The sequence below is a fragment of the Ruditapes philippinarum genome, unplaced genomic scaffold, assembly GCF_026571515.1.
Source record: "Ruditapes philippinarum isolate M1 unplaced genomic scaffold, ASM2657151v2 ctg516_1_1_1_1, whole genome shotgun sequence".
NCBI classification, from domain to species: domain Eukaryota; kingdom Metazoa; phylum Mollusca; class Bivalvia; order Venerida; family Veneridae; genus Ruditapes; species Ruditapes philippinarum.
The window spans coordinates 201274-224912 of record NW_026861855.1 but is presented as its reverse complement, the minus strand read 5'-3'; the positions used below and the strand labels follow the sequence as shown (position 1 = coordinate 224912).

General features: G+C 31.5%; 2 protein-coding genes across 2 annotated transcripts; both read left to right on the top strand.

The window, feature by feature from the left end:
• The first annotated feature begins 5492 nt into the window (after window positions 1-5492).
• On the top strand, window positions 5493-7397 carry LOC132717132 (uncharacterized). The gene is made up of 2 exons (XM_060700536.1): window positions 5493-5780; window positions 6698-7397. Exons 1-2 carry the CDS (start codon window positions 5720-5722, stop codon window positions 7081-7083), a joined length of 447 nt encoding a protein of 148 aa, XP_060556519.1. The 5' UTR covers window positions 5493-5719; the 3' UTR covers window positions 7084-7397.
• Window positions 7398-15531: 8134 nt separating this feature from the next.
• LOC132717131 (uncharacterized) lies at window positions 15532-20946 on the top strand. Its single transcript, XM_060700535.1, has 2 exons — window positions 15532-15656; window positions 19948-20946. Exons 1-2 carry the CDS (start codon window positions 15596-15598, stop codon window positions 20358-20360), a joined length of 474 nt encoding a protein of 157 aa, XP_060556518.1. The 5' UTR covers window positions 15532-15595; the 3' UTR covers window positions 20361-20946.
• The last annotated feature ends 2693 nt before the right edge of the window (window positions 20947-23639 follow it).

Below are 23639 nucleotides of genomic sequence, written 5' to 3'. Positions count from 1 at the left end.
AAGAAAATCTTTATCTTGCAAAGAAGATCAATGATACAGATAAAAAAATCTTGAATTTGACTAGCTGATTACGTTGACGTCGCATAATTGCACGAATTGTACGCACAAATAATTCAATCAGAGTATTACAATGTATAAATAGTATACAAATATGGAACAAGAATTGAAAAAAATAAACAACATGAAAATAACAGACTTGGTGTGATCAAGCCGGTACATACAGTGCAACATCCCTCACGGCCCCTAGCAACGTTTGAGCGGCACTCAATTTTCAAAACGTTATGTGTTGCAATAAATGATCTCTCAAAAGACCAGAAAAAATATAACAACACTGAACCGTTTTCAGCTGTCGCACGGCACTTGACACCTGCTGTTGTAAAGTATAACAATCTGGAAAGAAGGAGCTCCATCGGAAGCATTAAAACAACAAAATTACATGATTATGAAACATCGAATGATGTATCCTGTCTTCTCCTCATGAATCACGTGGATCACGTGGATCACGTGGATTTTTCAAGAATGATTCTCTTCTCCAGAATGGTTACATATTTAAATTTTGTTTAATTAGAAAAAAAGACATTTCCTGCGATAAAATTAAGGTCTTACTATAGTCATTTGAACAATTCAGCTTTTAAGAACCCAAATACTGATGTCGTTATTAAATCGGTATGGATAAATCTGTTAAAATTGTCTTAGTCTCTTAGTACTAGTATATTATCAATCAGAGGGTCTTATGAATTTTATTTACACTTATAATTGTTTGCTTTGTAAAGAATTATTTTTGTGTAAACAATTTAAAAAAAATATTTTTATTATAATCGAGGCCTTTATTATCATTAAGTCCGTCCTGACACATTATTCGCGCATAAAGGCACCTAATATTTTGGATGAAATATGTTTCGGATATATTTCTTTTTCGTGCATTACCACTTATACCCATTAATTTTTTTTTTATTTTTTTCAATGTTATAGAAATGAAAAAAATGGAAACCTTTACGAGCACCCTAATTGGTAAAATTTAAAATGCTGCATGAACCTGTACATTGACAGTAGTGGTAATTGCAATTTCTCGTCCGCGTAATTTTGGATGGTACGTATTTCAGAAAATATTTCGTACCTATCCTTTATCGATTGAAGCGATCGACATTAAAATATGTTTATTTTTTTTTTCAATGTCACGACAATTGTCAGCTTCAACTTTAGTCGTGCTATTCCATGATCATGAAAGGTGGCATATGGTCCAAAGTAGATGAATGTAGATGCCCTAAACAAGTTAACCAAACAATGTCCATGTTATCTCAATCGTAGGGTTTTAATAAGATTTTCTTTGTTTTTTATTTCTTCTTTTTGAACGGGGATATTTTTTGTTACAGCTGCTGCTACTGTTGATGCTGTTTTTGTTGTTCAAACCGAACTTCTTATGCATATTGTCCCTCCTCTGTGGCACATTTGTTAACTTAAAGTCAAGGTTTGTGTAGTAATGTACAGGTATTTAATTTGCTCTGCAATTTTTCTTCATATGAGACAAACATTCCGGATACAATGTATCATTCCAATTCATTTTGACCATTCACTGCGGTGTTCATACCATCACGTGACTTAAATATTTTGAAAGAGGTCTGTATCAATCTGCCGAATGGTAGTGTAATTAAACTTATTAAAAATAACTCAATACACATCGATTTAAGAAATAATGGATCGTCCACTATTGACAAGTATATTTGTATCAGACTAGTCAAGATTAGAAGATTTTAAGTCTATAGAAGTCGGGCACCAGTACCATACGTCTCACTATAAAAACGTGTCTTTCGTAATCAATGCGTTATGCTGAAGCCGGTGCTACTGGAAGATATTGGGATTCGAATGGAAAGTTAATTTGTGCATTGTTAAATATTACTTTGAATCCTTTGAACCTGTCAATAGATTGTCGTTACCAAATACGGAACACTTTTCTTGTATCAAAGTTTTAATCAAAATCTAGATTTTATTAAAACTGAATGAGGAATGTATCTTATAAAATATTAGGTTTTTGCTTTAAACTAGATAAATGTGATTTATATCATGTAATTGTTGAATTGTTGATTGATGTCATGTAATTTAAAAGAATATGGATGAATCTGGTGCGGGAAAAATATTTTCCACATTTTCATCATTTCACTTTCAAACAATATATTCTTTGAGAGATAGAGAGAGGGGGAGAGGGAGAGAGGGGGAGAGAGAGAGAGTTATTTTTCTCAGTTCAACATTTATTGTAGTATTTATTTCAATCGTAAGATTAAACAATTATATATTTATATTGGGTGTTTACGCTTTGATCAGATAAAAGGATTTTTATTATCACGTGATTATCTTCGTTGCAACTTCCTCTGTTGAAATATTGATGTGGCAATCATCATGTCATATTGACAATATATATTTGACAATATATGTCAAAATTGTTCACATAAATCTATAATTTTGACGCTTACTCTGAATCAAATAATCTTTGACGAAACAAAATTCTTGACCGACTCTTAAGTAATCGTTATTCCATTTTACTTGACTACTGCATCATTGCCTTCAATGAACAAAATTTATTTAATTTCCAATAAGAACAATGTATTTAAAAGTAATATATTTCTTTATTATCAAAACAAACTAAAATACTTTATAACAAGAAAACCAAACCAATTATGAATCCTTTTAAATTAAACATAAAATACAAACCGCATTTGTAACATGTAAACATTCAGATATCTGTTACATATTGTGAATTGATGAAAATCATACTGATGTATTTTGATTACGCAAATTTTAACATAAAAATAAATCAGAAAAAAGTCTAATTTGTCCGTTTAAACACGATTTTCGAGTCCTCTAACATCGTAACCATTGTTCGCCAACCACTGTGCGGCTCTCTGATAAATTATCTTGTCTCTATTTGCTGGGTTATCTATTCCTTTGTTGTAACCACCTGAAACTCGAGTAATTCCGATTTGATCAGCTTGGCTGAAGTAAAAAGGCATGTAAGCCATCATCTCGTACAGGTTTCGAGGGACACCTGGTTGTGATTCGGCGAAGGCTAATATTTCAGAAGATACCGGGGCGTGTGGGCCGACGATATATTTGACAGAGTCTTCGAGTAGAGCATATTCTGCCCAGGTCAATTTGCCTATTCCATATGGAACATGTCCTTCCTCGACTTCTTTGGGTTTGGCGGGCTGAGCGAAGCCTGAAATGGAAAAGCATCGTTATGTTTTAATAACTGTTTATTACAAAATTTAAGCATTCATTTTTTGACATTGAAGTACTATACAGTTACTTCATGGGTGCTTGTTGAACAGTCAAAACTATTGCCCCAATGTATCAATGATGACATTTGGAACTTTTCCCAAAGGTTGAATACTTTAAGCTGTATTTTTTGTCCTGGTATCTAAATTACTTAGTGTACATAATAGGAAATTATGTCATTTAGACTGACTTTAAAGCATATAAAACATATAAATTGTAAAGTACCTAAACTTAACAGCATTAATGAAACAGTCACATACATCTTAAGAAAAGATATTTATGTGTTTTGCAAGAACATGTCAAATAACAAAATAAAATTATAATTAATATATTATGTTATTTTTTTTAAAAAATATAAGTTTTAATTCGTATATTAGATTAGACATATTGAATTAACTTACATGCTACTGCAACAGCACATGCTACAAAAACGTAAACGAAATTTCTCGAACTTGATACCATTTTCGATTTTCAGTGCAGTGACTTATCTCTCGAAGAAAACTGTGCAAATAACGGTCCTGCAATTACCTTTTATAGATGCTAAACATAAAAAAACAACAGCTGATTTTAAGAACACATGTGACAAAAAAAGTATTTTTTGATCTATGTTTTTCCCTCATTAAAAATAGATATGACATATATTTTAGTCCTCTGTTTTGTCGCTGTTGTAATCAGTTGACTCGGAAACGTATTTAAATGAATGTAACGTGTCTTGTGATATTTAAATCTTGAGGTCTCTTGATGATATAAAAGTCAGTAAGAATAACATTTAAATCAAAACCTGAGCATGTGACTTAAAATATATTGTTTGTGTACTTCGACCTTTTTCATATTTTGTACAATAACCAAACATATATTCTGGTTTGAATAAATTATACGATGCTATTGGTCATGTTTATTATACAGTTTAAAGGTATGTTTTAAATGGACTTGGTGTTTTCATTTATAGTACTTTTATAGTACCACAATATTGTTTGTCATTTATCTATGTCCAATTGTAAATATAGTTGCCTTAACATTGAAATAAGCCCATAAAACTTTTTTTCTACCTTATAGATGTTATAGTGCAACTGATCAGCTTAAACGTGTTAATTTTCATTCTAGAAAAAATATTGTCTTAGACGTATTTTCTTTTCTTGGAAGGCTAAGTGGTGACACCGTTATATAATTTACATTGTTGCAACAGACATGTCAGCTGTTATTTCTAAAATGGGAGCATAAAAAACTAAAACGTTGTAAACCACATCTGTTACAACAAATGACTTTTCTTGTACAAGTGTACAAGGAAAATATGTTCATTTTTGTTTGATTTATTCAGCTTTATTTCATGTTTTTTTAAAGTTTATACAGGTGTATTAATTATCGTACTGTATACATAATAAGAACATATCTATGATTAAAGACACATTTTTACAAGTTAACGCGTAATTACATGCAATTGCATTTATCGTTTATGACCATAAAACGCATTTCTACTATATAACATCATGAAATAGAAAGAGGTAATTAAACATTTTAGATCAGATAAAAAATACCAGGCAATCAATTGTTAACAGTAAAAAAACTATTTCAAATATAAATATATCAGGATTTGCCAAAAAGAGCTGACCATTAAATGTAATATTGAAGTATTTTTGTTTATGGTTATGATGAATTTATCTCCAAAGACAATGATGTTACCCTCGACTTTAAACTTTTATCTGCTGTATTACTTGAGTGGATTTACTCATTATCTATTTTTGAACGTTTCTCATTTTAAATTGTAAAAATTGAAGTGTAATAAATAAATTTTACTTTCAATTGTTATGTTATAAATTATCGCATACTTCAAATCTCATATTCCTTCATATAAGTATCAATAACCAATGCTTTGTATAAATGGTTAAAATGTGCTCAAAGTGGATGCGTGTTTATGTTTGATAAATTAGGAACGTTTTTCCGTATCAAGTATTACAATGTATATCCTCTTGAGCTATAAATGAAAGCTAGTAAAACTAATTCTAGACCGACTGTGTTATAACAGAAAATGACAAATATGCAGTTTCATAATTAAATATGCATCAGTTTGTTTATTGTTATACGTATCTGAGAACACAAACTAATCATAAACATAAAAATGAAAATATTTAGTCATATGACCATGTCAGCCTAAAGTGTTTCCCATCTGACTTTTATTTCCTTGAATAACAACAACTGAACAGTAAAGGTTTGTGAGACATGAAACATAAATTATTTCATTGCAGGAACGCAACACTTAATGTTAAAACTTTTCACATGTGCGGAAAAACGTTTAAATGGAAAAAAAACGCAATTACCTCACATGAGTTCTTTAAAATCAACTGACTTTTTAAGCATTAAGCATGCTTGTATAATCTATATAAGGTAGTTTTAAAACTATGGTTTTCACAGTCTTCCTTGTCTGAAGAGAACGTCTGCACTAAGATTAAAAATGACAACAAGTTCCAGAATGTTCGTCTGCATTTTTGTAGCAAGCGCCATTGCTGTATCATGTAAGTATTTCATTTTGTTCTTATTAAGTATTGTAATAATAAAAATGTTTTACGCTAACGAGTCGTTAACTTTTTAAAACAAATATTTGTGACTAGATTTATATCTTTGGTTTTAAATGAATTTGATGTTTTATCTAAATTTTATCGATGTTTGGTAATTTCGTATTTATACTTAAAAGTCGAAAATGGAACGTAATAACCTATGTTTATTTGTTTGTTTTAAATACTAACAACAAATTTGTTTAGATAATCAACTTATTTTATTTGTTTGATTTTAAGCAAATTCATAATACTAGTATATACAAAATCAATAAATAAAATGATACATTTACATTGTTATTTTCATACCTATAATTTTATTATTTATATCTATTCATCATTATTGTTATCTTATTTACTAGTAGTTGTCTGCTCAATTTTTCAGTTATCTTTAATCCGTAGTTTTTTAGTGATGTTCTTTTTATAATTTATACTATTGTTTGGTAACATGATGTTATTTTTTTTTCTTCAAATTAAAAGTGGGTTAGTGTGAAACCACGATATATTCAGAGTGAGTGACTAAATGCAGACAATATTTAGTTTTGTACAAACATGACAAATAAACAACATATAAATAAATAATTATTTTAGGATATTAATGCAAGGTAAATGAAAGCTAGAAGATCAGTATTATTCATAAAAGTTATCGTTGAATTTATTGAATATTAAAACGTATTGCGAATCATCAAAACTCATTCGCTTATAGTTGAAAATATTGTATTGGAAACATGATTAATAAATAAAATGTTTCAACAAATTGATTGCTTCCAAAATAAGTGAAATTGTTAGCTGTTTTTAGAAAAACAAATAAAAAAACTAGAGATAATACAATTTGAATAGTAAATGAACTTCTTTTATGAAAAGTTGAAATTTTTCAGGCTTTGCTCAAAAGGCACTTGATAAAGAGGTTCGAGATGGTCGTGTTCCCTACGGTATCGGCAAGTTGACCTGGGCGGAATACGCACTTCTTGAAGACTCTGTTAAATATATCGTCGGTCCACACGCCCCTGTAACTCCTGAAATACTTGCCTTCGCCGAATCACAACCAGGTATACCCAGAAACTTCCATGAAATGATGCTTTACATGCCATTTTACTATAGTCAAGCCCGCGAAATCGGTGTACAGAAAGTTGAAAACGCTTACAACGAGGGAATTGAAGACCGAGCTAATATTGACACAATTGTCAACAGAAGAGCAACACAGTGGTGGATCAACAATGGATATGTTAGCCAAACTGGTAAAGATTATAAATACGGTTATTAAATGGACCAAACTTTCTGAATTTAAATTTATTTCGTTTGTAATCGTCCTAGATGTTTGGCAGTTGTATCCAGTTAAAACCAGTTCATGATTTAAGGGTATTCTCTAAGACATATTCAGAGAAAGATATGAAAAAGCTTTCGGAAGTGAAACCGAAAACGATGCAAAATGTGTAGAAATGTCATATAGTTTAAACTGCAGGTTGTTTATTTCTTAATGCACTTTAAATTTGTTTTATGTACCAACACAACTGACTTCTTTCAGTCGTTTGTTACGCTATGATTTAATTTTAGAAAAATAAAAATGTAACACCATTTTATCATTTCTTGTTTTTATTTAACAACACGGGAAATAACTTACTTTCTCTAAATAATATTTTGCCTGTATTATATCATATTGTGAAAAAAATGCTCAATTCAAGAAATTTTTTGGAAAGTAAGCTATCAATCTGTTTAAACAATTACACCAGTTAGCTGAATAGCTTCCTTACGGACGGTCGGTTGGTCTACTTAGGTATCCGATTTGCCTTTAACAATGCAGGTGGAGGTACTTGAGGACTTCTTGCACTGGAATGTATTAACCTTTTGATATTCTATATAATTCTATAGTTTTTAAATACACCTTTTACATCTACATTTTATTGCGAAGGTTTGTTACTTTTACGCATTTGAAACAATATTATGAATTATCTGCATTCTGGAACTACACAATAACGGTTCCAGGTATAAGAAAATGGTTTCTAGTAAGAAGGACTTACTTACATTCAATTTACATGAAGAAAGAAACAAAATGACGTAATAATCTTTGTAAATTTGTAAATTTTTAAAGGACATGCGTTTAAACATAGCCATCGAGACTTTCACAGACTTACAAACATAAGAATTCGACCCATATACAGTATATATATATTTGTTTATTTGTGTCTCATCTATGTACACACAACATATTACAAACATAAAATATCATAAGACATGTACACAGCCATTCTATATAAGAATTATAAGAGACAAGAAAATCATTCACACATAAAAGAAATCTACTTACTACTAAAATCAAGTACAAAGTGGCTAAAAGGAATAAAAAGTTGTTTTTAGTCCCCTACCGGTTTAACCGGAGGGGACTTTAGGTTAACCCTCCGTCCGTCCGTCTGTCTGTCTGTCCGTCTGTCTGTCTGTCCATATGCCTGTCAGTCCGTCAGTCCGTCCGTCCACAAAACTGGATCCCGCGATAACGCAAAAAGTACTGAAAATATTTTTTATGAAACTTGATATATGGATAGATGGCAGTATGGAGATTATGCACGTCTTTTTTTCTACCTATGTTGAAAATTCTGGTTGCTATGGCAACAAATAGTCTGAAAATATGGCAAATTTAACACATAAACTAGATCCAGTGATAACTTAAAAAGTACTGAAAATATTTTTATGAAACTTAAAATATGGGTAGATGGCAGTCTGGAGATTATGCACATCTTTTTCTTTTCTTCCTATGTTGAAAATTCTGGTTGCTATGGCAACAAATAGTCTGAATTTCAAGATTTCTGATTTAAATTTTTCAGCCTTTTCACTATAAGTTCTTTATTTCTTAAGGTGCTTACTTCAAACTTTAAATACAAGTTTCAGGTTATCAACCACATCATATGTGACAAGGTTTACAACTCTAGCACAAAAATTATCAGTATTACCTCCCTTGAACTTAGAATTTTTATGAAAAAAACAAGTTGTCTTTTTTAAATAACTTCTTTATTTCCTAATGTATCTACTTCAAACTTCATATATATGTTTCTTATTATCACTCGACATTTTTGAGAAGGTTAAATACTCTAGCAAGACTATTTCCAGAATTATGTCCCCTTTGAACTTAGATTTTTTTCGAGAAATTGGTATTTTTCACTCCACCTTCTTCATTCCTTATAGGATTACTTTAAAATCCCACATTGTAATAATATGACAAGGTTGTATAAACATAATTTCCTTACTAGGCAGGGAAACTTAACACATTACTGTGATATAGACAAACTTAGAACTCAAAAGATATAAGTTCATTCATGTAATTCATTCACTGGTAAAATTGAATGGCCAATGGCCCATCAGAATGTTGCTGGGGTTCTTAGCGGTAGGGGACTTATGGATTGCTTGCAATACTATGATAATTGCTTGTTTTTTTCAGAGTACCTGTAAAAAATAATTTATATATATTGTAAAATGAAGCTTGTAAAATACTAATTACTTAAAACCATATGAAACAGTTAAAATTTTGTACTTATGATGTATTTAGTCCTAATTACAAGATATTACTTCTTTAAAAATAATAATTTCCAGTTAGCTTATAAACATCTTTAAATTGTACTTGTATTAACAAATAAAACCATTAAAACTTGTTATAGTTGTGCTATTGTATAGTTAAACAATAGTGGTGTGTTACAATTTAATTAGTATTCTTACTATATAACAAATTGTTTCTATATTTAAGAATCTCACAGCAGGAGTTTGCGAGCAATCTTATCATATGAGTGTCCTGGTGGGCAAATAAGTACATAAACTTTTCATGTTTTGACATTGTAGTAAATAAGTCACAAGTATAGTTAGCATAATCTAACAATGGTATCCTAATGTTGTCATACAAAGAACATTCCATTATTACATGCATTTCATTTACAATACCATTTAGACAAAGTGGACATATCCTTTCATGTTCAGGTAAGTGTTCATATCGACCAGTTTCAAGACGGATAGGTGCAACTCCGCAACGGAATTTAGCCAAAGCTGACCTGTTAGAAACAGGAATTAATAAACGACAATATTTCTATGTAACATACTCTTTTTTGAAATGCCTGTATGTACGAAGTTTATTTCTCCCGGAACCATTGCTACTGTTTTCCCTGGAAATATCCGCTTTCCACTGATCGATATGAACATCAACCAAAGCTTTAGTTAAATCATCAACCATACTTTTGCGATTAAACGGGAAATGAACATATTGATCAAGTCCTAATGACAATAAAAAGTTTTCAACAATATAGCACCAGTTTTTACAATTTTTTCCCTTTTTGTTAAAAGCCCAGTTGAAAATTTTCTTATTCATTCTACTTTCTCTAAGACAAAGAGTTCTGTGCCAGTGGTTACCCACTGCTTTCCATTGCTCAACAATAATTGGATTCCAACCTGTTTCACCATATACAGCAGCATTTAGTGTGTATTTACTCGTGCCTAGGAAATACCTCATAGCTCTGTTATGAATACTATTAATACAACTATAAGATTTTGTACCCCAAATAGAAGCTCCATATGTTATAACAGGTACAACACATGTATAATACAGTTTCGTATAAACATTAAAATGCAAACCCTCTGAATTTTTAAATTTTGCTATAAGGAGACCAAGACTTGCACTTTGAGATACATGTTTAGCCGTGATATTGTAATCCAAATATTCGTTCAACAATAGGCCTAGATGCATGTATTGGTTAACAGTTTCTAACATGTAAATTTGAATTTGATATTGGTGTAGAAGGGTTTCTAAAATGAATAACATTACTTTTTTCAACATTTATAGACATACCATTTACAGTACACATTTAGACAATAAATCCAGCATGCATTGAAGGTTTTCTTCGTTTTCAGCTATCAATACAATGTCATCGGCATATAGAAGAATTGCAATAATATCTTCATTAATGGCAATGCCTTTGTTACTATTTTTTAGTAACAAAGCTAAGTCATTAACATAGATATTAAACAATACAGATGACAGCGAACATCCTTGTCTTACTCCGGAATTTACTGGGAACCAGTCAGTTGTTAAACTGTTTACCCTGATACAAGATGTGACATTGCAATAAAGAGATTTTACAGCACTTAACATTTTTGTTGAAATACCTATATTTTCTAACTTTTTCCATAGCACGTTTCTATTAACTGAATCAAGTGCTTTTCGAAAATCAATGAAGGCACAAAAGGTGGATAATTTGCATTTCTTGCGCGTGTCAATGATATTAGGTAAACTAGAAACATGGTCAATAGTACTTCCGATTTCTTCGAAATCCATTTTGCTCTTCGACTAAAGTATCAACATTACTGGTCCACTTAACAATTCGTTCATTAAGAATGCTGGTATATAACTTATACATAGTACAATATTTGATAGAATTTGTAGGGAAAACCCGGAGCCTTTGTTTTGCTTCAAACCATCCAGAAAATCAATATAAACGACGTTAGGCACATGGAACTTCATTGTATATTATTATATATTACTTTTAAAACTCGTTTTGAACATTATCTTACAATAATAAACATGCTTATTAGTGATTTTCAAGATCTTTTCTTTTGCATTTTCACTGACCAACAATCAATTTCCGGAAGATTGTTGCTAACTAAACACAAATATAATGAGCATCTATGAACATTCATTCCGCGGGGCTGAAAAAATGGACATTTTTGAACACTGATATGTACGTGTATTAGATACTCTATTCTCTCTAATTTCATTAATTTTAACCATGCATTAGTAAATGCAACACTTAGTTCTAACCTAATTCTAGAATTCAATATTTGTCATAGAAGTAGAAATGACCCACAAAATGCAGAGATGAGCATATCGGGCCTGGTAAGAGTATGGAATGCCCAGGCACAACTTATTCTGGAGCATATTCAAAATAAGAAAAGGGAGAATTTTTTAAAAAAAAAAAACAAGCTTTCAGTTAGAGATAGAAATGGGACTCACAAGAGACCCAGAGGCAACAAAAGAAACATTTTGAAAGAGTGAAAATGTCTATTTATCCTTAGAGTCAGATTAGAAAATTTTAAAAGCACTGAAGAAGAAGAAGAACTAGACCATATAAAAGCACGAGCACATCCAAAATTGAACTGCCCTGTAATGTCACCAAATCTTATACCAGATATGATATTAGAGCACAACAGATTATAAAAGAACCAAATTATCTCGCAAGTCCGATAGGATCTGCAATGAGCATATAAATTATGGTAGCCATAAAATACTAACTGCAATAACAGAGTTAACTAATCTCATGATACAAACAAGAAAGCTCCCCCAAAAAATATAAATGGGTACGATTAGATATCTTTGTCTGTCTCTCGGGGCAACAACTCTTGCAGAAATTGCATTTTCTATTGTAATAAATAAATAGAATGTTATAGAACTTTTTGATATACGTCTCGTTTGAAACGTCAATTTTCATTGGACAACCATGATGTTTATAGAATTCATATACAATATCGAAATCAAAGGGAACAAATTTGCAGTTTAATAAATTTGTTATATAGACATTTTGACAGGTTATATTGCCGTGAAAAGACATACTCGACGCCCTGTAAATGCTGTTGCTTATAAAGCCTCGCCTATATTATCTAACAATTATTTAAACAACCTGTCAAAATAAAAAACAAATCATTATTTACAGCAGCAGCCGTGTGCATACTCAATATGAATGACACGATTATCCAATTGAAATCGACGTTACAAACGTGCAGACAGAATAATAACATTAATGTTAAAGTTTAACTCACGTGACGCAAAGGAACATGACATATGAAAATTGAAGATAAATGCGTCAAATGATATATGTTGATAGTCTTATGTTATTAAATCAGTTTTGTAAATTAAACTTGATACAAAATAAGTTTTCATTATCTACCACATACAGTATATGATTTTCTTTAATCTTGTGTATCCTTATTTCACCAAACCATATTAAAGACCCATTATTCGTCAGAAAAAAAGTTTTTTTAATTTTTATTTTCAAAAAGCTATTTATATCTATGTCCTATTATAGTTTTAAAAAAAAGTTACTCATTGCACTATTACAGGAATTATTTTTATATATATATATAAATTTTTTATTTTTATTTTTTTTATTTTGACAATTTTTGCAGTAAAAGTGATTTAGTATATTGTATTAAAGTCCATAATACCATTTTATTGACATTTTGGTATTGGTATCACAACTTTTCAATGTCTTCAGGCGTTTCCATGCCCTAAAACCATTATTTTATGTTATTTAACTCATTGTTTGCCCTTTCTTAGGAAGTAAATTTATTATTCGTTTCTTAGTCGTGATGATATATTTATTTAAAGTAAAACCCCAAACCTGTTATTTATGTGAATACTTTAATAATTTTTATATTGTTATATGCCCCGGACAGAAAAAAAATCAAGGTATTGACCAGAACCACTTATATTTCTCTGAAAAGAATGAAAAGAAAAAGGTTTATTTCACACAGAACATCTTGTTTCATCATTTTCCAATTTGATGTACTAAATATGATCTCATACAATTCTAATAACAAAGTTGAGATTCTTTGGTATAATGTATGCGTCAAAATTTAATGAAATTTGTTCAAGATTATGGACAAATAGCTGTATTGTTGTTGCGTATGTAAACCAAGAGACGCTAGTTAATTTTAATTTATTACGTGCAATTTATCAGTGACAAAGTACAAATGCACTTACTGTGCGGTAAATTGTCATCAATTATATGCTGCACGATATGATAAACCATGGATTAAACTCAATTGATATACGCTAGGGAAACCATAATTAAAGGAATATCGGTTAATGAAAAAAGCATAATGGTATGAATCTTCGTTAAATAAACCATAAACGCATGAATCTCGATTAAGCCTAACATAATCGTATGGATCTCCGGTAAAAAAACTAAAATGGCATGAATCTCGGTAAAGGAAACCAAAAACACCATAATGATACGAATGCTGATTAAGGATACCATTATGGCATGAATCTAGGTATAAACATCCTAATGGCATGAATGTCGGCTAAAGAAATCAAATTGATATGAATCTCGGTTAAGGAAACCGTAATGGCATAAATCGCGATTTAGGAGAAAATATACTGTATCCCTTATCCCTAATGAACGTCCAAAACGGCAACAATGAACTAGCTTAAGCATAATTCAGCATTAAAACTTGAAAAAATGGCGAATTGTGGTATTATGAAACACCCTCAGATGTGTTTATATAATTGAACTTTCAATGTGACACGTTTGTACGATATATTTCCTTTAACAAAAGAAGACCTTTGCTTTGTTATTAACAATATGTATATGTGTTTGGTTGTTCGTGAATATAAAGATAAAAGTTGGTTTGTTCGTGAAAATAGAGATCAAAGAGAAAGATACAATATTGAGTACATGCCCTTACTGTATTGAATGTTTTCTTCTTTAAATATGAGAACACTTAATTCAGATAAGAAAAGTCTCAAATTAACTTGAATCTTTCAAATAGAGTAATTTTAGTCACAAAACCGTAAGTAGACCAATCGTAATTTAAATCATGATGGTTCTTTACTGATGAAATATTTTAAATTCTATCTAATTTCAAGTTGTCGTATGGAACAAAAGGGGAAAAGCTTGCATATGAAAATGTTTCCTATAAAAAAGAAAAGTGGCTGTTGAAGAGTATGTAGTCATTTTCAGATTCAATGTAATGATAAGTTACGCCATATCACATCAAGGTCAATCAAGTTGAAATATACTTCAATTAGACCAGCAGATTCGGAAAAAATGTTGCCGGCGCTAATAGTAAACCAAGCATTAAGTCACATGTTAAAAGCATCATCATTTTTTATAAAAAAAAAAATTGCGTTCCATGTATAATTTCCTGATTAAGATGACCTAAAGGTCCAACTGGCAAAGAGTCTTTGCATATTTATTTGTCTCTACTTGTTTCAATGACACGTCACTATGGTATAAAAAGGTTTTACTTACTATTTTTAATTTTAATTATTTCATGAAAGTCATTTTATAGAAGTTTATTTAATTTATATGTTGTTGAATATGGTATAAATATTTAAAAGAAAATAAAAGGCATGGCTTTCCCAATTTTTGTTTATCCTTTCAAATTGAAATATATTTTAAGAGCTATATTATTACATTATATATAAGAGCTATATTATTAATGGTTATTTCATCATATATTGAATTCAAAGTGGAGCAATTAATCAAGACTTTTTTCTCGTTCTCATCCTTTTGACGAATGAAAATAATTATGCCTGATACCTTCTTGTATGAACATTAGTATGTATACTTTGGGAATATAATAAGTTAAAATTCAATACTTGTTTTTTTTCTTTTATGTTTGATATGTGACTAACGATATTTAAAGTCCAAGGTTTGATAGGTGAGATTTGAAGAAAAGAAATAATTTTTCTTACATACCAACATCAAATTTTGCATTTTAATGATAAATGGAAATACAAATTTTAATTTACTTAATCATTTATGCTACATTTTATGTTTTAAATGTTTTATTTCGTTTAAATTCTCATAAATTTGAATATTTGTTGGGTTTTTTTTGCGTTTTTTTTTTCAAAATCGAAATAACAATTCAAGATTTGTAATAATTCCCATATTATTATGGCAGACCAAGTTTAATGACTTGTCATTGTGACAGGTGCTGTCAATCTAATCTTTTGCTTTTGACAAGTATAAATTAAGTTAGATTTTCTTTGAACAGTCCAGTTTTCGACATCTGCTAGAACAATGAACCGCAATTCAAGAATATTAGTATTTTGTCTTCTACTGGATTTCTTTGCTACAATATGTAAGTTTTTTATAAATCAAATTTTTCAAACTTATTATTAATGTTTTAAGAGATAATTTTAAAGAGAGAAATTTTGGGGGAAAATAAAAAACATTAATTTTGTAAGATTGTAAATATGTATTTTATTATTTTTATGATTGGATACTACACAATCAATCTTGTTTTAATTTAAAAAAAATTGCAATTGTTTAGAAATGAAATCTCAATTTTAAATCAAGACACAATTATAAACTCCATTTGACTTCATAAAGGTGTTGAAATGATGTTCTCACACAAAACAGAGACATGTGGAGTGATCAAATATGAATGCATCTAGAATGTTAAATTGTTTTATATTGCGAAAAATAAAAACAAGCCGTAATGAAGATTATTAGCTAGACATACATGTTAGCTTTACATTGATCAATTCATTAAAAAAATCCGTTCACTTTGACTCCTCACATATTGTACTACAACAATTGTTGGTAGAAGATCTAGACGATCAGAGTACGTCATTGTATAAGAATCGCTGTCTACTTGGCATAAGGAGCTACTGTAAATGAATTTTTTGTGAAATCTGTACTGTATACGAACAAAATGAAATATATTTTTTCATCAGTTATTCGTAGGATAAGTAAATTCAAGTGTGGGTCAATATCGACTGAAGATATAACCCGTTTCTGTCAGCTTATAATTGCAAAGTCTGTTTGCGAAATAAAAAGAAATGGTAAAGAACACCATTAGGCAAAGAGCTAGTATCATTGGCATCTCATTAAGAGCAGCTCATACCATTCTAAAACGCAATGAATAAATGAGAAAGATATGTGCTTAGTGGATTCCCCATTTAATGACAGATGACAAGCAAGGCTCGCGTGCAATGAACTTAGTTAATGGCTTCTATAAGCTTCTGCTTTCGGCCAAAATCTATAATTATTGTTATGTTGTTATTTACACATGTACAAATATTCTAAATAAAATATGTTTAAACCAATGAACTTAGTTGTTGTTCAAACGGTATTTAAAAGGAAATGCACGGTCTTTTGCAAATGTCGTCACTGGTGACGAGATATGTGCTCGTTTTAATGAGTCAGACAAAAGACTTCAAAACAAGATTTGGGCAATAAAATACAGACAGAAGGAATCCCTAAAAACTGCCAGAAACAAACAAAAATGTTGCAGGCCCGGTTTGACTGACACATGTTCATGCCCTTTAGCACCGACTTAAGCAGAACTAAATTTAAACATGAAACTGTTGAAATTATAAAGTCTGACAGAAGACCATGCATTTTAAAAGGGAATATCAGTATAGAGAAAGTAATTTTCTTTACATCTCAGGGATCAGCCATTCAGGTTGCTCTGTATACGCGAAATTTTACAAGTCGAAAGTTCTTCGAAAATTTGACAAAAACTTTTGGAAGGTAAAAAGACCCACCAGAGGTTTGGCCAGTGTCCGATTGGTGCATAACAACGCGTTTTGCTGCATTACAACGTATCATTGGTGCATAACAACGCGTCTTGCTGCATTACAAAATACCATTGCTGCATTACAACGCACCATTGCTGCATTACAACGTACCATTGGTGCATAACAACGCGTCTTGCTGCATTACAACGTACCATTGCTGCATTACAACGCGGCATTGCTACATTACAACGTACCATTGCTGCATTAAAACGCGGCAATGCTGCATAACAACGTACCATTGCTGCATAACAACGCGTCTTGCTGCTTTACAACGCGGCATTGCTGCATAACAACGCGTCTGACTGCATTACAAAGTACCATTGCGCATTACAACGCGTCATTGCTGCATTACAACGCACCATTGGTGCATAACAACGCGTCTTGCTGCATTACAACGCACCATTGCTGCATTACAACAAGTCATTGCTGCATTTCAACGCACCATTGCTGCATTACAACCATTCATTACACTAGGCGTCTATCGTGCAAGACTTTCGGAAGAAGAAAATAAATGCTGTGACCCCCCCCCCATCATTCGTATGAACCTCACATTGGCCTTTGTAATTTCTTTTTGTTTTCAAAGTTAAAAATTTGTTCAATGCAAGCACTCCTGTTCTGAAGTATTCCAGTGTCTTCATTGTATTCCTAAAAGGCTATGAAAATGCTTTCAAAGATTGGATCAGAAGACTTTCTGTATCTGTAAAAGGTGAATACTTTGATTGAACACAATAAACATTCAATGAAAATTAAAGAACCTAATTCGATGTGCTTGATGCATTCATATTTGAACACTCCTCGTAGTCAGTCTATGGACCTTTTAGATTTCCTTTTATGTTACATGATTTGTTCAAAATTCGTCAAAAAGAATAATTATTATCACTCACATACGTGTACTTACACGCTCGCACGTACACGGTACATTACAAGGCAATACACGCAAACACATACACACACTCACACGAGCACACGCGCGCTTGCGCAAACACATAGAAAGTAAAACGGGTACACATCCTTTCTGCAAAATTGAAAACACAAAACTGAAGGAAAACAAAAAAAAGCAAAATCAAATCATTGATTATCAATTAAGCTTGTTACCAAGTTTCTTTAAATATATGTATTGGAATCGCAAGTTAAAAACATCGATATCTTTGCATCAATAATTAATCTGAAAATTATAAATGTTCAGGTTTTTCACGAGTTTGTTAATTAAGCATATAACATGTTTTAAACCCAAATCCAGCTTACTGTGATTATTCATTTCTAAATGATTTTGCAACAGAGACATAAAGCATATATGTAAACTTTATCGGAATATCAATGTTAATTTATGACAATTTTGATTGATTGATAGAAATACATGCTTTTACGTTGTTAAAGAAACCGTTGTACTTAAAAACATTCATAATGTTATTCGTGAGACGAATCACGTGAGTTTTGTCAAAAGTTTGAGATGCTGACAGTAAAATGAACTAATGTATTTCCTTTAGACCAAAATTAAAAACTTATATTAACAATCAGACGTGAATTACGATTAATAAAATATTATTCAAAGGAAGTAATTTATACACTATTACAATTTTTTTGAAGTTGATGATTATGTATTTCCTGCTTAATAACATTTTATTGAATATTTATCTAAACTTGACCATAAAACTGCATAAATTTAACCTTAAATGTGACTTTTGTTATCCTTAGATAGCTGCTATCAAAGGTTTTGGTGACAAACATATTTTCGTACGCTCTTACGTTAGTAAATTTGAAATGTATTAATTAATTCTAAAAATTGTTAGATTTTGTGATAAAATCCATGCAATTATAGTATTTCATATCGGATGCTTTGTATAAAAAGCGGATTGTGAAGTATTGTTTCTCACTAACCAGATTAAAAATCCTTAAATGTTACTTAAAATAGCGGTGTTGGAAAATCTTATCTCACATGGGCTTATCTCACACTCAACGTGCAGCACTTCTAAATAATACGCGATTCACTCCTATTTTAACAAAAATGAAACGTCAAAAAGTCAAAATGTATTAAAAATTTGTGAGCTAATCTATTAAATTGTCTACGGAATCAAAATAGATTGATTTTAACTTTCACGCTGCAATGAGTCCTACTCTACCTAGAGCCGCCCTTTTCAATAACGATCTGTTCCTAAAAATAGCACACTTTAAAATATCGAAACATTCTTCGTAAAATCGGATATTATGACACTTTGCCTGAAAAACATTCACGTTTTTTGTTATGATAATGATGCTTCTTGATGGCGAATCTCATTTTGATATTTTTTAATTGAATATTCGGCCAAAATAACCGAAAAAGTAGAAAAATCTTTGCAAAGTGTAATCGCTTTTTTGTCAACCATTGAAGTATGGACTGAATTCCTTATAAACACTTATATTATGGCACTTTTCGTTTTTAATATCGATCTGTTTTATCATGATAACCTTGCTTTTTGATGAAGGATTTCATATGAATTTATTTTCATTAAATTTTTTACACATAAACTTGGTCAGATGAATTTTTTTGCGGATGTACATAATGCTAGTCAGGCGCCTAAGCCCCGCCCTCTTTTCAAAACTAGGTACGTTGTAATGCGCGTAGCAAGTAGATTCACTGATATTTGTGTGTCCAGGTGAGTGAGAAAAATAATCAACCATTGGGTTAGATAGAGGTTAGGGAAATCCCAACCCTCGGGCAATCGGTTCCATCGGGAACTCGCCAAGGCTCGTTCCCGATGGAACCGATCACCCTCGGGTTGGGATTTCCCTATCCTCTATCAAACCCAATGATAGATTCTATTATTCACGTATGTTACACTTAATGACGTATTGTTTATTCTTTTTCAGGTATTGCTCAGATACAAAACTTGGGAGTGGTACCTTTAGCTGGTGTACCTGGTGGCGGAGGTAATAATAGATTAAGTGCAAGTCTTGCTATTGGAGTGGCAGAGATGCCACCGATGCAGTACGCGGTGCTTAACAACGCAGTCCAAAATGTTGTGGGTCCTCATGCAAGTCCGGATATGGCTCTTATAGCTTATGCAGCAAATCAAGGCGGTCCACCGAGGACAGTACTTCAAATCTTCGGATATATCCCATTCTTACAAAATATTGCCCGTAAAGTTGGACTTGGACCTGTTCCGGGCGATGTCCAGAATCACAATGGGGCAACGAATATTAATGACATCATTATGCAGAGATCAATAAGGTGGATGAGAACCAGGGGAGTAATGATGGCAGCAGGTGCGGTCGCTGTATAATACTCGTATATCAAATGACTTGACTATAAACAATAAAAGAGATAATTTAAAGGTCTCCTAACTATATGTGCAAACATGAAAATACGTAAGGAAATAAATAATCAATAAATTTGAAATTTTCACTTTTTATTTACATTTATTTCAAGTTATTCAAAGGTACTGTAAATAGAATTTACATGAATTCTCTGAAATACAACATATTACATGTGTTTGTTCTGTTATCTTAGTTGGTTATCTAAAAGACAGCAGCTGTAAAAGCTCAGGTTTATAACCTGTTACTACTCATGACCTGTTATGTTTGCATATAATTCAGTTATGATAATGTTTTCTTACTTATTCGAATTAATTATTATGTTCATTTGGCAAAGCGATTTTTTAACAATTTGTTAAGTATTAATATAACAAGCATGTTATATGTCTTGAAATTTCTGAAATTCGCAATAAAGTTCCTTTAAGTAAATCAATAAGACCTTCCAGGAAGGACGCCAGATAATGTTGGTTTACTTGTTGGTCAAACACTTTTCTGTTTGCTAAAACAAAATGATGTGTATGTTTTTATACATCAAGTACAGTTATAAATAAAATATTATAAAATTTAACAGTTATGATGTATGTGAAATTATGAGATAATTTGGTAAAACTGACACAAATATATACATTTGTAGTACCAAACATCGTCCTATTCAGAGTTAAAGACATACGTGATGACATGATGATAAAAATAAATGAAAATTCCTCTAAATAGTATACAATAAGTACTCATGCAAGGCATAAAAAGTACTGGTCCATGATCCATGGTTTGGTCGCAAAAACTCTGCGTCAGCGGACCATCTGATTAGGGCAATTCATCTTACAGGGATAAATGGTTAATGTATGACAGTGTAATATTCTGCACTCACGATTGTTAGCAGCACTTGTTCTGTAAACGATCAGGTAGATATTCAAAGGATAGTAAGTATGTATGCAACACGATCGCAACAAAACTGAAATGGAGGCTTTTCAGATGGCTGGGCCATGTGCTTAGGATGACACAAGAACGCATACCTAAAGTAGTCTTACGATGGATTCCACCTGAGAAAAGAAAATCTGGCAGAATTCGGACCACCTGGAGGATAACCATCCAATCAGAGCTGCATGACCAGGGTTATAGCTTCGGACAAGCACAGAAAATAGAAAAGGGCAGTGGGAAATGAGTTGAACTGGTTATAGCCTTATGCATCAGTGGGGATAAAGAGGATAAGTGAGGTAGGTGAGGTATGCAACACGATCACTTGTATGTACGGTGACAGTACAGGAAAGATTTCAAAATCCTGTCATTTCGACAAAAGGGAGCATTTTATCATCTGTTTAAGGGTGATCTGGACATAATATCCAGAGGTATGCGAATTTCAGAGCATTCAGACGTGCTATATTTAAAAAAAAACAAAAAACATTGCATATGTAGGAAATCGATTGGTGAATAAAAGTTTGAAAGTAACTAATCTTTATCGAATACATCCTGGAATCATTTCATAAAGTGACAAATGTCGAACTTTCATGAGAGTTCATATGTTTACAAACTGATGCAAGAACAGCATAAAAATTTTCATTTTCAAATGACATTCTGATATAAATAGCGGACATTAAATGTATGTATGTTCAATACTGAATATATTGAACGAGTTGAATAGATTCAGTAATGAACCTACATGAAAGTATTATATTCCGTTTATCCAAAACGCAACATAAAATAAAAACTTATGAAAGTGCAAAAGAATCATCTTTTTTTAGCGAGAATATAGTGTTACGCTACCATTTAGCGCAAATTTACACAATGGTTGTATACGCAAATAACATTACGTTAAGATACATGAAATAATCTATAAACAGCCATGCAATACCATTATTACGGAGTTAAAATCAATTACATGACCACCTAAATATTCGTCACAAATTTCGTAAACATTACTTCTTTCGTAAACCATAACGTGTTTCATATACGCAATATTATGAGGGCTCTTGGAAAATTCATACTACGAAGAAGGGTCAATCTTTTACCATGGTTGCCTCATAAGTAATTTCAATATTGTTCAAAACCCTTCCCGCGAAAATGCCGTTATTCCAATGTTTAAATATCGGCCGACTCTTTTATCGACGTTTCTCTTTTGCAGATGTAAGATAATGCATTCAATAAATAATAGTGATATTCAAGGACCGATTTGGGGCTTGAATAAATACTTAGTCACATAGTTTTCATGATAGATTTTAAAAGAGGCTGTATTTTGTACATTTTAGCTCAAATATTTGAAGAAAAAATTGAGCTATTGTCATGACCCTCTCGTCGGCGTTGGCGTCAGCGTGAGAGTTCGATTACCTTTTCGCTCAGGTTCATTTTCGTAGAACGTATTATATCTATTGTTTTCAAATTTGGTATGCATGTTTCTTGACATAAAAGAACGCCATTTTAATAGGGCAGATAATTCTAAAATAATGTTATGCAATGGTATGTCCCAATTTCACCTTTTGGTTAAGACCCATTTTCTCAGAAACTATCAAAGTAATAAACCTCAAACTATATTTTTATGTTTACTATCAAAATATTACACATTTACAGAAAATAAAATAGTCATAAAATACCATTTCAATATTCCCTTTTTTGACTTTTTTCTTATTTTCTGAGATCAATTCCTCAAAAACTGTCAAAGTTAATCTATTAAAACTTTAATTCAATGTTTAAATTAGAATGCATTTCTAGAGGGCAGGTAACTCATACTTTTTGCTCATTTATGCGTCTTTCTTACTTGAAATTTCTTGGCTAACTCTTTTGTCAAGATACATTTTTCGAAAGGTATCAAAGATATTCACTGAAAACTTGGAACTCTTGTTTACTTTAAAATTTAAAATGCACTTGTAAGAGACAGATAAAGCCATCTTTGCTTAATTATTTCTCTTTTTTGACATACAATATTTGCCTTTTTCTCAAACACCGTCAAATGTTTTAACTTTAAGTTTGAAACTTTTGTTGGCTATCAAGGGCAGGTATGTCTTCTGAGTATATTTTCGGAATTATTCCCCCCTTTCTATAAATTATTTGACAACTGAGAAACGTTGAGCATGCTGTCCGCGGACAAGTCTTGTTATGAAAAGTTGAGGTCATATGTTCATATTATGTGCTTAGTGGTTTCCCCATTTGATGACAGATGACAAGAAACACTCGCGTGCAATGAACTTAGTTGTTGTTCAAACGGTATTCAAAAAGAAATGCACGGTCTTTTGCAAATGTCGTCACTGGTGACGAGA